Source organism: Triticum dicoccoides, chromosome 5A (assembly GCF_002162155.2).
Source record: "Triticum dicoccoides isolate Atlit2015 ecotype Zavitan chromosome 5A, WEW_v2.0, whole genome shotgun sequence".
Classification (NCBI taxonomy): Eukaryota; Viridiplantae; Streptophyta; class Magnoliopsida; order Poales; family Poaceae; genus Triticum; species Triticum dicoccoides.
This window is the reverse complement of record NC_041388.1, coordinates 355,169,494-355,183,528: the sequence shown is the minus strand read 5'-3', so window position 1 is coordinate 355,183,528 and position 14,035 is coordinate 355,169,494. Positions and strand designations below refer to the sequence as shown.

The following is a 14,035-nucleotide window of genomic DNA, read 5'->3' as shown; positions in this document are numbered from 1 at the left end:
TTCAAGTCTTAGATTTGACATTGGTGCTCGCATTTTTCTAGATTTATTTAGCAGAAAAAAAATCTGTGTGAGAAGACATTTCCGTCGACTACGAAGATTATGTGAGTATCTACATTATTACTATGTTAAAACAAGTGTTATAAACATTAAAAAGATCTAAAAGTTCAAATTAGTCTTAGCCTTGACTATTATTTTAGTTAACACTAAATTGTACAGCTTATTTTTTTAATGTGTTTAGTTATACTTCCTTCGTCCTGGTTTACTAGTTCTCCTTGTAATTTGGGTCAAACTTTGACCTTTAATTTAACTATCCAAATAAGTTAAATACCCTAAAATATTATCATTGGAAACCTCTTTCAAATATGAATCTAGTAATATAAGTTTTGTGACATACAACTTATAATTTGGTAGTCAAATTTATGGTTAAAGTTGGGCACAAAATACGAAAGGGGCCAATAAACCCGGACCGAGGTAGTACTTACTAATGTATACTTATATTGTTCCTCTCAATTTATGTGACATGTTCTATTTTATATTATGAGTAGGTTAGACTAGTCTAACTGTTGACCTCATTTTTGGTTATCCATAGCTTAGTTTTCTTAATTGTGCTTACTAATACTACAATTTGATCATTTAATGTGGCATATTCTATTTTACAATACACCTTATATTTAGCTTTCCACATGCACTTGCATTATTAACATTAGCCTATGCAATTTAAATTTGATGTTAATAGGTTTGTTTTTAGTATTGTATAAGGATGCGCAGTGGCGAAGTCCTCCCCACTTGTGCATCCTGGGTTCGAACCAGCCTCTCTACATTGCACTTCGCAGGGGTAAGGCTAGATTCCTATAATCCCTCCCCATACCCCATCTTGTGTGGGAGCTTCTATGCACTGGGTCTGTCCTTTTTTTTAGTACTGTAGTTGTTGATAGTTTGTCTATGATGCACTGTTATTTTGACTATGTCTTTGAAAAACATAATCTAGTGGTATATATTTGGAGCATATTGCATATGTTTTGTTGGTCAAATCAATTATCAAAGTTAGAGCTAGATCACAAGGTTACATGCACCGAGGGAGTAATGCTTGGTTAAAGCCTTGTCTTAGTAATACTAAGTACACCTTATATTATTATTATTTTGGAACGGATAAGTACATAATTATTTGTAATGTAACAATGATATATTCCCTCCATCCTAAAATAAGTGACTCAACTTTGTACTAAAGGGGGTAACACTCATCCATCAATGCATCTAAAAAGTAAGTCACGAGGGCCATGTGGGTAGCTATTGGATGCCCTTACGGGAAACTGAAAATAACATACTCGTTTGTGCCTCAAGGAGTTTGCGTTAGAGTAGATGGTAGTTTAAAGTAGGAGATGCTTAAAGCTTGCCTGCAGTCGGTCACTAAGTTTGGGATCTAACTTGCATATTCTTATAGGTTTTTGAGCGTCTGCTTCCTAAGTATAGCTACGTACGTATGATAGATACATAGCTCCTATCCCTGGTGATTGAACTATTACTGCACTGTGCATGTATAATATAATTCACAACAACAAAATAATACTTTATTTCTTCACTGAGCTCAACTATTTTCTACAGAGAGCTTTTGGCAACACTATTCATTTTACTCAACACCGTTGTCATCAATTTGTCCTATCGCAGAAATCCCTGACAATGTCAGCAAGCCAACGGGGAAGAATGCCAATGCTCCTTCAGAATCTCCACGGCATGATCAACGGCATATATTATCATCTTCTTCACCTGCACCAAATAGAAGGTAAGATTGTCAGTAATGGTTCATGGTTATCGATGTAAATTATTTACAAGTAAAATTAGTCAAGATGCATCGGAAAAGATAATGTGTGTTCTTTGTTGCAACATACATCAAAATTCAACTCGTATGGTCAGCACTAAATTTCGGCCCAACTAAAAGCCCACCTGAAACAGTACCACTCTGGTACAGATGCCCTAATCCACGCTTACGTCTCCGGAAATTACATCTCTTTGCAAAGGCCACCCCAAAATGCATTAGTGCCAACACGTGGTGGGTTTTCTCTACACAAATTTACAGGGGTTTTCTTTGCCATCGGAACAGAAAAGGCATGTTGTCCTTAAATGTTTTCACTTTGCATTTCCTAGGACGTGTTTGATAGTCTGCATATAGCTCAGGCCTTGGTAGCCTGCATACAGCCCAGGCCCACTGGATGCAGCTTTTTTGGTTATACGCAAACACAGTTGGGCCTGCACGACACGATTCTTAAAGTACCGTTTTGCCTGTATGGTTGGAAAACGCTCAAATTAACAGTTTTCAGCCAGGCCCGAGCGATGCTCTCAAACCCACGTGGGTGGAGGACACATGCAAGTGGTTTGCAGGTATTTTCCTCTAATCACCTTTTAATCTCCTTCATCGCCTCTACATAATCATGCTTCGATTCAAGAAAAGTTATACACAAAAAATATGCGTCTCGATGTTCTGATTCCATTCAAGCGATCATACTTCCATTCATGTATTGAATTTCATGTTCATATTTGAATCCTTTTTGGACGAAAATTTTGACATTCATGGCAAATGGTTGACCGTTTGAAGTTTCCTTTGACTAGTAGCTTAACCTCGTCTGACACAACTTTCGTGTTGTGGGTTTTCTGTTTCACAAATCATAGATGAGTAGATCTACATATGACCAGTGTACTGTAATCAATTCCTAATAGCAACTTCAACGTGCCAACCCAAACGGAAATGCGCTTTGTCCGCTTTTCATCGGTTTGGGTCGGCCAGGCGGACGCCCATGTCCGCTTCCACGTTTGGGTCGGCACATGCCCAACGCTGACCTGACCCATTTTGACAGTGCGCGAAAGAAAAAGAATACAAATATTTTGAAAATAAAAACAAACATTAATTAAACATTAAGGCCGGCCACGAAGGCCGGCAAGAGTCCAAGCGTCCACATTACATTAATTAAGCATTAAAAAAACTAAACTACGAGGCAGCGCGTTGCCCTAGGCATCCTCGTCATCGTTAGGGCCAGTGAGGTTGATCAGCATCGACGCAGGGCCGGCCCAGGGGACCGCCGTGTTCCAGACAAGGCGATGTCGGGTGCGGGCTATGCCACCGCGGGCTGGGCCTGGCTCGCCTCCTCCGTCTCGCGCTGCTCCTCCTCGGCGTCGCGCTCCAACTGCTCGAGGTACTCGCCCTCGTGGCGCTCCTCGGCCAGCCGTCGCTTGCGCCATTGCTCAAGGTACGCCTTCTCCTGCGCCGACGTCGCCCCCATCCAGATCAGCAGGGTGCTCGCCCCCATCTAGATCAGCAAGGTGCTCACCCACTCGCACACTTCTCCCGTCCAGGAGTAGCGCTCTATGAGGGTAGGCTCCGGCTCGGCCTTGACTTGGGACGACAGGGCTAGCGGCGGGCGCCATGGCCTCCGCCATGCGTGCCTGGTATGCCGCCTCCTCCTCGTATGCCCCCCTGCGCCGCTCATCCTCCTCACTCTCCCGGAGGACAGCCGCCATGGTCGCGAACGACGATGGGCGGTGGCGAGGAGCTACGGGAGACTTCGCGAACGCCGCACCGCCTGGCCTCCTCGTGCTCGAAGGCGAACCAATGCGCTCAATAGAGCGAGTCGACGTCGTAGGCGAAGTCACGGCGCTGCTCCGCCGTCACCAGTGCCCGCTGGCGCCGCACCTCCTCCTCGTGCGCTCTTGCCGATCGCGATGCTACCGACACTGGGATCCTCTCTGAATCCAAGTGACAGTCGTGCGGCAGGGTGATGTCGGGGTAGGGAGAGGGACGCGATGCTGCCAGTGCCACACCGCCTAGTGCACTGGCAAGCTCATGTGCTGCCTCGACCGGCGAAAATACGCCGACAAGGGAGAGGGGTGGCGAGGGCCTTGCCCTTGGCTTTGCCATTGCCAAAGAAGAAGCCCATCGTGTCGGTGGCTAGGGTTGTCGTCGCTGAGGGAGCAGAGGGTGGCGAGATGGGCCGGCACGGACACAAAGTGGACGCGTTTTGGGTTTGGATCGGCGCGTTGAGCCTCCATTTTTGTCCGTGCAGACCCAAACGAACGATTTGGGTCGCTGCGTTGGAGTTGCTCTAATCTCCTTCATATGTAATCTTGTTCACCACTTTCCTTCTAATCTACACAACTGTGTAGCGAGTCAATATAAGTTGTACATGAAGATGCATGGCGACGTTGTGGTTCCATTCAAACAATTGGTTCGTTCGTAGTGTAGATATTCAATTTCGTGTTTATGTTTGAAGTTATTTTGGATGAATTTTGATAAATTCACCATGTACTGTTCACCATTTGAGTTTTCCTTTGACGGTATTGAGGGATTGAAGAACTGCCATGGCCATGCTATAGTAACGACCAGCCACCTGGTACCTTGTCAGAGTGGTCGTGGAGGCAATCCATGGTGGCGTGCTCCCTATGATCAGCAGTTGCTTCGTGGTGTGCGCCGTAGCCAGCGTCGTCGCCGACCTTCTTGTGGCACGCGGGAAGCTTCGATGACATCTCGCCGCCAGTCTTGTTCTGCAGTTAGGTGTGGCTGTCGGCGTCGGTTTGTTTGGCTTTAGTTGCGACGCCGTGGTGGGCCTCGTGCCTAACCTCTGCTGGTACACCGGTGTCGACCAGTAGTCGTGCCTGTGGTTCCCTCTGTCGTAGTCTACCTGCCTTGTCATAGTCGTCCTGCCTGTGATCGCCGAATGTGCGTGTGCGTTCTACTGTAATCTCTATGTTCATGTGTGCAACCAAATATTCGGGTGAAAATTGCTTTCATGATAACAAGACCCCATATGCACGCAAAAAAACAACATGCATCGATCAAACAACATGCAAACATTGTGTTTTACCCTGTGTTTCCTCAACCAGTCTCCACATGGAAGTTCCAGCCGCCGGCCTTGGAGTGCATGGAGTTCCAGCCGTGAACGACGCGCATGGGAGACACTGACCAAACTAGAGAAATAAGAACCAAGCGCGCCCTGGGCTCCATTTTTATATCCGGTTGTATTTTACTTATCTTCAGTGCTTCCTCCGTTTCTAAATATAAGTCTTTCTAGAGATTTTAATAGACTACATACAAATACATAGACATATTTTAGAGTGTAGACTCACTCATTTTGCTCCGTATGTAATTTATATTGAAATCTCTAAAAGACTTAAGGAACGGAAGGAGTAATAGACAGGGGTAATTACTTTGTATAACTTTACGGGGATTCCAAGCAGGGCCTTATACTTCGCATCTACTTCCTCCATTTCTAAATATATATTTTAATACAGACTATATACAAATGTATATAGACATATTTTAAAGTGTAGATTCACTTATTTTGCTTCGTATGTAGTTTTTATTGGAATTTCTAGAAAGACTTATATTTAAGAACAGGAGGGAGTAGCACCCACACACAACGCAAATGTACTCACCGTGTAGTGCACCAGTGCACCTGTACTCCCTGTAATTAGTGATTACACACTGAACCGCACATGCGCACAAACCGTGCAGTAAACAAAAATAGAAAAAACGGAAGAGGAAAAAAACATAGAAAAATTAGAAGAAAGCAGGGGCCACATAAAAATTGAAAAACCAACACAGAAAACCCAACATAGACACCAATAACGACCCTGGCGAGCTCCAGATCTTCACTACGTAAGATCAATGTGGGGGAGGGAAGTAGTTGCAAGTGGAAGGCTTAATGTGAACCATTAGTTAGGAAGGTGATTTGAAGCTACACGGACTTTGATCCATTGTCTGAACAATCACGAAAATGCAAACCAAGACTTGTATGTGGCTTTTCAGGTCCGCAGCGAAATCCCAGGGCTGAAGCTGGGAGAATTTTTGATAGAGCGGTGAAATGCATCAAGATAGAAAAGAACACCAATGGCGAAAACACTCTGCTGGACCGACACTGAGACGAAAGCGGGAGCGAATGGATTAGAGAGCCCAATAGTTAAGACAAACAATTATGGCTGTGTAGATGCAGTATTCGATGTTTCACAAAACAAAGACAGAGGCTGTAAGAGAGACCTTGTCAGCGTTTAAGAGAGGAACGTGTTGAGAAAAGACACCTATCCGGAGAGGTGCAAATGAGAGCTGCGAAAGGAAATGCAATTCAAAGGAAATCCTTTGTTGTTATCTGGTCCTTGGGAGAAAGTGGGGACCTCATCAAGAGCCCCTCACCTACGGATCACTGAAATAGCCTTAGCTTTCCAAGCCAAGTGACCTTACTGTAGTGTAAGCAAGGCCAACGGGGAGAAGCTATAGCTTTGAGAGTTGCTGAATTAGTACCTGTTCACACAGAATGTTGATAAACATAGGGCGTGAATTAGGGGAAACATTGTTCTTCCGAATCCGAATGGACTAGCAAGAACAATATTTGCATGGATGCTTTGGGTGGATAAGTCACAAACTTGGCAACTCTTGTGCAATAGCTTTTCCCAAAACACGCCTACTTCAAATGATACATGTTTTATAGGGTTGAAAAGTAGACTCGACGACTACGTTTAGTAGTATGCCCCATTTTCACGTTGCAGTTCGAGGATGTTGTTTCAACAACAAAAGATCAAAGGCAAGTGTTTTTTCTTTTCTTTTCGAACTTATCATAAGTATTCAAAGCAATTCAATTATAACTTTGTTTCTGCAGGTTTGTTTCTTCAAGAACTAAAAAATGGCCTCGAGCAATTTAATGATGTGAGATGTACCTAAAACATGCCACTAAGCAAAACTCCGAGGAGAGATACACATACATATGGACTACATATTGAATATATATAACATAAGATAAACACATTGGGACTTCCCTCGGATCACATCACCAGTTTGAAAGGACCAACTCTGCCACATCATTGGCACAAAAATGGGTGGGTCATGACTTCATGCATGACAAAATTAAGTTGCATGATGTCATATTCAACCGGGAGAACGGCCAGAATTTTCTATTCAAGGGCCATATATATAATATCAAATAGCAAAACAAGTATACAGTTTTAGAATTAGAGTGCTCGTGATTGCTCGCAGGAATTGTTTTTTTTCTGTTTGATGGTCGTGGATTTGGACATTGTCTTGGAGAAACTAAACGAGAACTTGGTGGTCATCAATTCATGAAAAATCAGACAGAAACAAATGAGAAGGGATTCGTGCTGTTCATCACCTTCAGAAATTATCTTCAAAAAGAACAAGGGTTGCAAAGAGTAATTTACAGAAACCCTGAAGGAGAATCTGTTCGATGGTCATGGCTCTTGGACATTGTGTTGGAGAAACTAAAGGAGAACTTGATGGTCATCAAATCAGGAACAATCAGCCAAAAACAAAAGAGAAGGGATTCATGATGTTAATCACCTTCAGAAATTATCTTCAAAAAGACAAGGTTTACAACGAGTGGATTTTGAGGACTGGAGAAAGCACAAAACGGAAGGATTATGTTATCAGTTCAGAAATCCTCGTCAGCAAAAAGAAGAGAGATGGCTTGCAGGAGTGATGTTGTCAACAGGTGTATATGTTGCAGTATGATTGTGCACAGAAAACAGGAAGTCTAGAAGTAGGCGAGAAGAAATTGTTGCATATTCTCTGTAGCAATCATAATATTTGAAGAGGTGCATAAAAGTTATTACAAATACAAATGCTTGTTTCTGCCCAAAAGGTGCCGGTTAGTCAAATTAATATACTGTCATCTCTTGTATTGCACGTGAATCCGATCTGTCTCCCTATAATATTCTACTCTAACTGTCATGTCATATTTTCATGGAACTGCCTTTTGCCCACAAAGCGCTGACAGTGGGCGCTAGGGATAAAATTCCTGGCCGGTTTGCAACCATCTGCTCAAATATAATCTCTATGGGTTCTTGCCTTTTTCAAATATAATGTAAGTACCTCTAAACTTGTTTGCTTTGGAAGCTAGGACTTTTAATATGGGCACACTTTTTTTTCTTTTTTTTAAGTGCATGTTTACGCGATTTGCATTGGACATTGCCTGAGCCTGCAAAGGAGTGCAATCCTATGATTTGAATTGTGTTCCCGCTTGATCCAAGGGCTACTGTCCAGAAGGTGATGTGGCTAATGAGGATTCATGATTGAGAGTCCGTTTGAGAATGAGGGAAGGGATATTTCAAGAGTTGGGAACTAAGACCGCATTAATTTTGTGGATCATGGGACGTTTTGAGAAGCGGATGCTAAAGTGGGCAAAAAATATCCGACTTCAATTGCAAGGAAAAAATACAAAATGGGACATGAAAAAGTATGATATCCATCTGTAGATCTGATTGCAACCTACCAATATGTCCGTGAGTCAAGTATAATAAGAAAGAGAAAAGCTACAACGATCTCGTTCCTGAAATGCATACCTAGAGACAGTCCGATATAATAATCCTACAGATGCTGCACTTCTCTCCCCATCTCGTGACACCAACACGCATGAAGCTGCGGTAGTTAGTGTATAGAGTCAGGCCGGTAGGAATATGGCCAGGGTGGTGCTAGGTCCCAAGAGCAACAATCGCTTTGCCAGCAATGGCACAAAAGATGGGGGCACTGTAGGTCATGGTAATGACAGCAGAGGAACTTCACTGCAAGGGTTGCAACAGCAGCGGTGCTGGTGCCTTAAGTTCACTACAATACATGCACGGCTGCGACAGCACAAAGAGACAGAGACTGTGTCGGCAGCGACACTGCAAAGGCATGGGTCACGGCAGCCGTGGTAGCGTGAGGGTCACATCAGTGACTACATGTCAAGCCAACAAACACAGGAGGAAAGTTGATGCCAGGATGGATATAAAGGAGATGGTCGCCAGTGAGAAGGATGAAAAGATGAGGCAACACACAATCAGAAGGAGGTTAATTTATGATGTAATGTGGCAGATTTAATTAGTTATACCCTTGCATAAAAGGAAGTTAAAAGGAAGTAACACAACTTCTGTTACAATCCAAAGTTAGGTACCGAGCATGTTGCAGCTGGTCTCAACAAAAGAAGAGAAAAGAGCACACAGGAGCTCATCTTGCATTGTAATAATATATTAATTATAGTCCCAAGCTTAGCTTAATGCTGCTTGAAATGCATATGTAATGCAGGATGGTTAAAATGGGTGCATTGAAAAAGTCTTAATTATGTTCATAAAAAAGGTCATACTTACCTCTAATTTATCTTCTTTTGCTCTGTGGTTCTTAGGAAGCACGCGGAATTGCTGAGTTAACTTAACACACTCCTGGACATTCTCAGGTGATACAAAATCTATAGCAATTTTCGTGCAAGACTGCAATGATAACAATAAAAATAATCAGGTACATAACATGCAAACTTAAATATTATTTCGCAGTTCTCCCCTATCTAGCACAGGTATGGAGTTCTGGCACTACTATGGTAAACTGAGAACATTTACCTTGAGATTCCGTACTTGATGAGGGCACCCAGCAGGTATAAAAACCGCCTCTCCAAGTTTTTGTACAAATGTCCAAGGCTCGATTCCTAAATGGGAGTACCAAAAATTCAAGAAAATACAAACCAGACACTGCAACCATTTGCAGTACAGAATTGGCAAAGTGTTACAAAAGCAGACAAACAGAACTCACCATGCTCCTCTTTAAGTCTCCTTTTATGTTCCTCAGTTAGATAGAATGTTTCATCATGTAGAGGGTTAAATGTCTGCAATCAAACATGGTGAAAGATGTTAAACATGATGGCAGCAAGTACAAGGTTGTTCATATCACACAATTACCAACCTTTTCAACTGGAGAACAATATATATGGCGAAATTCCTTGGAATGTTTACGAAGGTATGTTTCCAGTTTTGGAACATCCTCCCTCCTGAAAATATCCCATAAAGCACCTCCATCATCGTCCTTGCTGTAGTTAGGAGAGGATGTATGGTTTGAATCCAGACAGTTTTTATGACATGCATCACTTCCATCAATTGCAAAATTCCCACAACAGTCCTTTTCATCTTGTACCTCATGTCTTGCTTTCAAGTTTTTTATTGCATTTTCTTGTCTTTCAGAAGGGGCAACTTTTGCAGTATGCATCAAAACATTAACCTAACAATATCAAAGTTAACATAGAATAATTAAAGAGAAGCAAATCTCAGCAAGACTAGCACCAATCATGGTCCATGAAATTGAATGTTCTGCACTACAAGAAAATTAAGTTCTTTGAGGTAAGCAAGTGTGAAATTTTTCCTTTCATATATACACAAGAGATAGGAATTTGCTTCCAAGGTATTTGTGCTTCTCAATTGCTAAGGGAGTACAGCTATTTGCTTACTGCATCAGATATATCACAATGAAGTTTCGTAACAGAATCTCCTCTGCCAAGTTCCTGCGCATAGCCATAAGCTATGTATGACTTTGGGCCCATGTCAATCTTTAGAATGTCATCAGGAAGCAATGCGGAGACACTTAGCAAGCCAGATTTCAAATTTGTGTACGGTTGAAAGGGTAAAGAATTGATGTATTCCACTCCATGCGAAGGCAAAAGCTCTTCAAAATGATTTGAAGTAGGCCAGTCCTTCAATTTAAGCATTTCGGGCCATTCATTTTGATACACCCGACCATAATAGTATCCATTGAAGAAATCCTGTGTGCGTATCTCGACCTGGATTATTTAAACACAAAAGGTGAATTTCCTTTCTGGGTAATGAGAAATGAAAAACATATGATTACACTGATCAAGTCCGCATGAAACAGATTAATTCAACCCCCTCATCCATCCTAACAGAAATTTGTCTGAATATATATTCTCTTGGAACCTTCCACTTAAATTAAATTACATATTTCAGACAACTGTGATGAGTTATTCCTGAAATAACCAAAGAAAAGTGTACTTCAAGACAGTGAACACTTTCCAGCTAATGAGCTCATGGGACTGAACAAATTTTTTGGGTGACGGTGAACAAATTAATTGACACCAGGACCTTTTCGACATTCAGGATGCTAATAATTGTATTAAAACCGATGGATATGTATAGAATGCTCATAATAATTACAGAAATTTGGTAAATGTGTAACACGATCAGTTACCAGATACCTTTGGAAAAAATTCTAGATCTTGACAACAAAGTGTTTTTTTACACCTGAATATCTTATGTATTTCGAATCAGTTGACAAACAAATACTCCCTCCGTATCAAAATATAAGTTTCAAAAAGCGTCTTATATTTTGATACCGAGGGAGTACAATATAAAGGTATTCAAGAAATAAAAAAAATCCTAGATATGGAATGTTTTTCACTAACCTCACAACAAGATAAACAATCAATACACTTCACATTTTTCATATCAGGGGTAGTACTAGCACCATGTACTTCAGACCACATATGTGGTGGCTCCCAGCTCAAATGTGGCATTTTCTGTAGTACCCCTTGCACAATAACAGGTTCTCCTTTAACCCAGTGACTCTGGAAGTGAGTTAGATCTTCTGCTTTCTCATTATCTGATTTTGGACAGTATAGGCAGTTATCTGTTGAATTATTTCTGGTGGCAGCATGTCTTGCATTTTCATGTTTAGTACAGCACGGGCATTCATGTGTATATCCGCTGACAATATCAGAAGGTTCTAGCTGCTTACTCAACTGTAGAGCATCGCTTTCAAGCTTATTTAACCAATCTTTTGGAAACATCTGTCTCAACTTAAGGGCATGATCACCACAACCACCAAGTTCAGGTGGGGGGCAATTAATAGTCCCATCAGTATTAGCACACCACTTGGTAGTCTTAGGCTGGCAACTGGACAAATCTGTTTGTACGTAGTTCATCAACTCAGGTGATGGATCACCACCATGCATATAGTCGATTCCTCTATTAGGATAAGATACCAGCTCTTCCCGACAAGAGCCCTTTAGATTATTTTCACGAAGCTCCTTACAGCACGCAATGCATAATTCATATGAGCAGTTTGGACAGCTTCTATGCAGATCAAAGATCGAAGTTCTGCAATTGTCACTAGACAAAATAGAAAAGAAATCATAACTACGAAGTAGGAGTAAAAAATAATAACAGGAAGTAAAAAAAAATCCAAAGTTGGATGAATGGAGCACTCAGTACCAGAACATCCTCTCATCATTCCGGCAGTCAGCCTGTTCAACACTCAGTTCAGACAATTCCAACCCTGTTTGGCAGAAAACAGGGTAAGTACTAACGATTAGTTGCAAGGCTACTCTGTTTAGTTTTCACATGTTCTGGAGAATCTAGTTTACCTTGAATTTTGGCCTCGATTTTTGTCTCAACCATCTGATCCCTGTTCAGGTCACTCAAACAAGGCACCAGATAGTGCAACAGATATCTAGCATGTTTTACTTTAGTTTCACGAGCAATCTCATCAGCTCTTGCATCCAACGTATCTACCTTGTCTAATATGACCGATGTGCTATTAATCTCATTGGAACTTAGGAAGTTGTTATCATTTGCTTCGGTCTGTGGCACCTCATTACAAACCCTGGTTGACTTTACACCTGAGGTGTTAGTCTTCTTTCTCTTTGTTACTGATCTACTGCCGTTGCGTTTCCTCAAAACTGAACTCTATTAGGGGGAAAAATACATATTTTAGACCTCAGCATATGGTGTCGATTTTCTTTTGTTGCAGCTGTTATGGTTTCACAAATCTGTAAGTATGTCAAAAACTGCAAACACTTGATAATAGATTTCCTTGTCACAATCCAACAACAATTTGTACTACAAGTCACAGCATTGTCAGTTGTCACAACAGAGAAGAATTATATAATTTAAAACAAGAAATCTTATGAATGTAACCTACAAATCTGAAGTGCTGATATGTGATATCATGCTGAACTGCTGATGCGTTTGCACAATCAGAAATAACTCAACAAGCAACAAGATCATCACCTTGGGTTCACCCTGCTCCTTGGCAGTGCACCGTTTACAATTGCAGATTCCACGGCAAGACGGGCAGCTGACTCTAACCTCGGCCAACGACAACTCCGGGTACCTGCAAACCCACAGGCCTCGCTGGTAACTCGGATGTCCATTCGTGCTAATAACCGAACAATACAAGCGGGGTGAGAAGAGAGATGTACATATCATCGATGCAGGGGCCGCAGTAAATCTTCTCGCGGCATTGCTTACACTTGGTCATCTGCTGCTTCATTGCCGCCTTGCACTGGTGGCACGACCTCCTCCCCTTGGCGCGGCCCGCGGCGCTGGTGCTCGGCGTCTCCGTTTCCTCGGGGACGGCGACGGGGCGGCCCCTCTTGGCCCCGTTTCCGCTGCGCCGCCTCTTGGGCACGGCGCTCCACGACGGGGACCCGGAGTCGGACGACTCCGGCGAGGCGCAGAGCTTGGCGACGCGCCGCCGCTTGGGCACGGCGCTAGACGACGGGGGCCCGGAGTCGGACGACGCCGGCGAGGCGAAGAGCGTGGCGACGCGCCGCTGCTTGCGCGGCCGCGACGAGCGCGGTCCCTTCCTCTTCGTCCCCCTCCTCTCCATCTCGACCCCCCAGTCCTCGTCCGCCCCCTCCTCCTCCACGAGCGGCGCGTCCTCGTCCTCGCGCTCGTTCTCCTCATCCTCGAAGACGTACTGCCAGCCGACGGTCCCCGCGGCCCGACGGCAACCCATCGCCCCCATGGCCGCCGCCGACGCCGACGCCGCGCGAGCCCAGGGACGATCAGGGCGAGCAACCCAGATTTGGGGATTCGATTTTGTTTCCAATCCGATCCCCCGGATTTAATACCTACGCCTATCCCCGTCGGGCGCAATCTGGCCGGGGCGGGCAGGGCCGCAGCCCGCAGGTGTTTTCGTCGGAGAGGAGTGAGGGGCGGAGGGAGTAGCGACCACGTGGAATGCGCGTACGGGGCGGCCCGATACGAGGCTCGCTCCTCCCCGCTGCTGCGACCGCTGCTGGTTTTTGATTCGGTTTCCGGTGGGTTGGTCGCTCCTCGTGACTGGCGGGTGGGCGGGTGGGAGTTTTTAGCTGCGGTAAAGGTTTTTCTGTGTGGGAAAAATGTAGGGTAAATGTTACTGTCGTTTATTACCTGCTATATTTTTTTGTACATAAAAGCGTAATTACAGGTGCGTAACGAAGGTTCGTTCGCTACGGCATGGACC

General features: G+C 43.6%; 1 protein-coding gene across 1 annotated transcript; it reads right to left on the bottom strand.

Moving 5' to 3' along the window:
- Positions 1 to 1,517: 1,517 nt before the first annotated feature.
- Positions 1,518 to 13,807, bottom strand: LOC119301485 (lysine-specific demethylase JMJ25-like). The gene is made up of 11 exons (XM_037578452.1): positions 13,008 to 13,807; positions 12,817 to 12,919; positions 12,171 to 12,492; positions 12,019 to 12,082; positions 11,211 to 11,916; positions 10,242 to 10,571; positions 9,704 to 10,015; positions 9,554 to 9,626; positions 9,364 to 9,449; positions 9,118 to 9,237; positions 1,518 to 1,764 (listed from the first exon to the last, which is right to left on the bottom strand). The coding sequence occupies exons 1-11, from the start codon at positions 13,553 to 13,555 to the stop codon at positions 1,681 to 1,683; spliced, it is 2,748 nt and encodes a 915-aa protein (XP_037434349.1). The 5' UTR covers positions 13,556 to 13,807; the 3' UTR covers positions 1,518 to 1,680.
- Positions 13,808 to 14,035: the final 228 nt, after the last annotated feature.

What these genes read in the sequence shown, in the direction of transcription:
- LOC119301485 (XM_037578452.1), bottom strand. Translation starts at nt 13,555, where the DNA reads ATGGGGGCGATGGGTTGCCGTCGGGCCGCGGGGACCGTCGGCTGGCAG. An exon ending in GGCCCCTGCATCGATGATAT is followed by an intron (nt 12,920 to 13,007) that starts GTACATCTCTCT and finishes GTGGGTTTGCAG; the next exon opens with GTACCCGGAGTTGTCGTTGG. An exon ending in ATTGTTCTCCAGTTGAAAAG is followed by an intron (nt 9,627 to 9,703) that starts GTTGGTAATTGT and finishes GTTTGATTGCAG; the next exon opens with ACATTTAACCCTCTACATGA.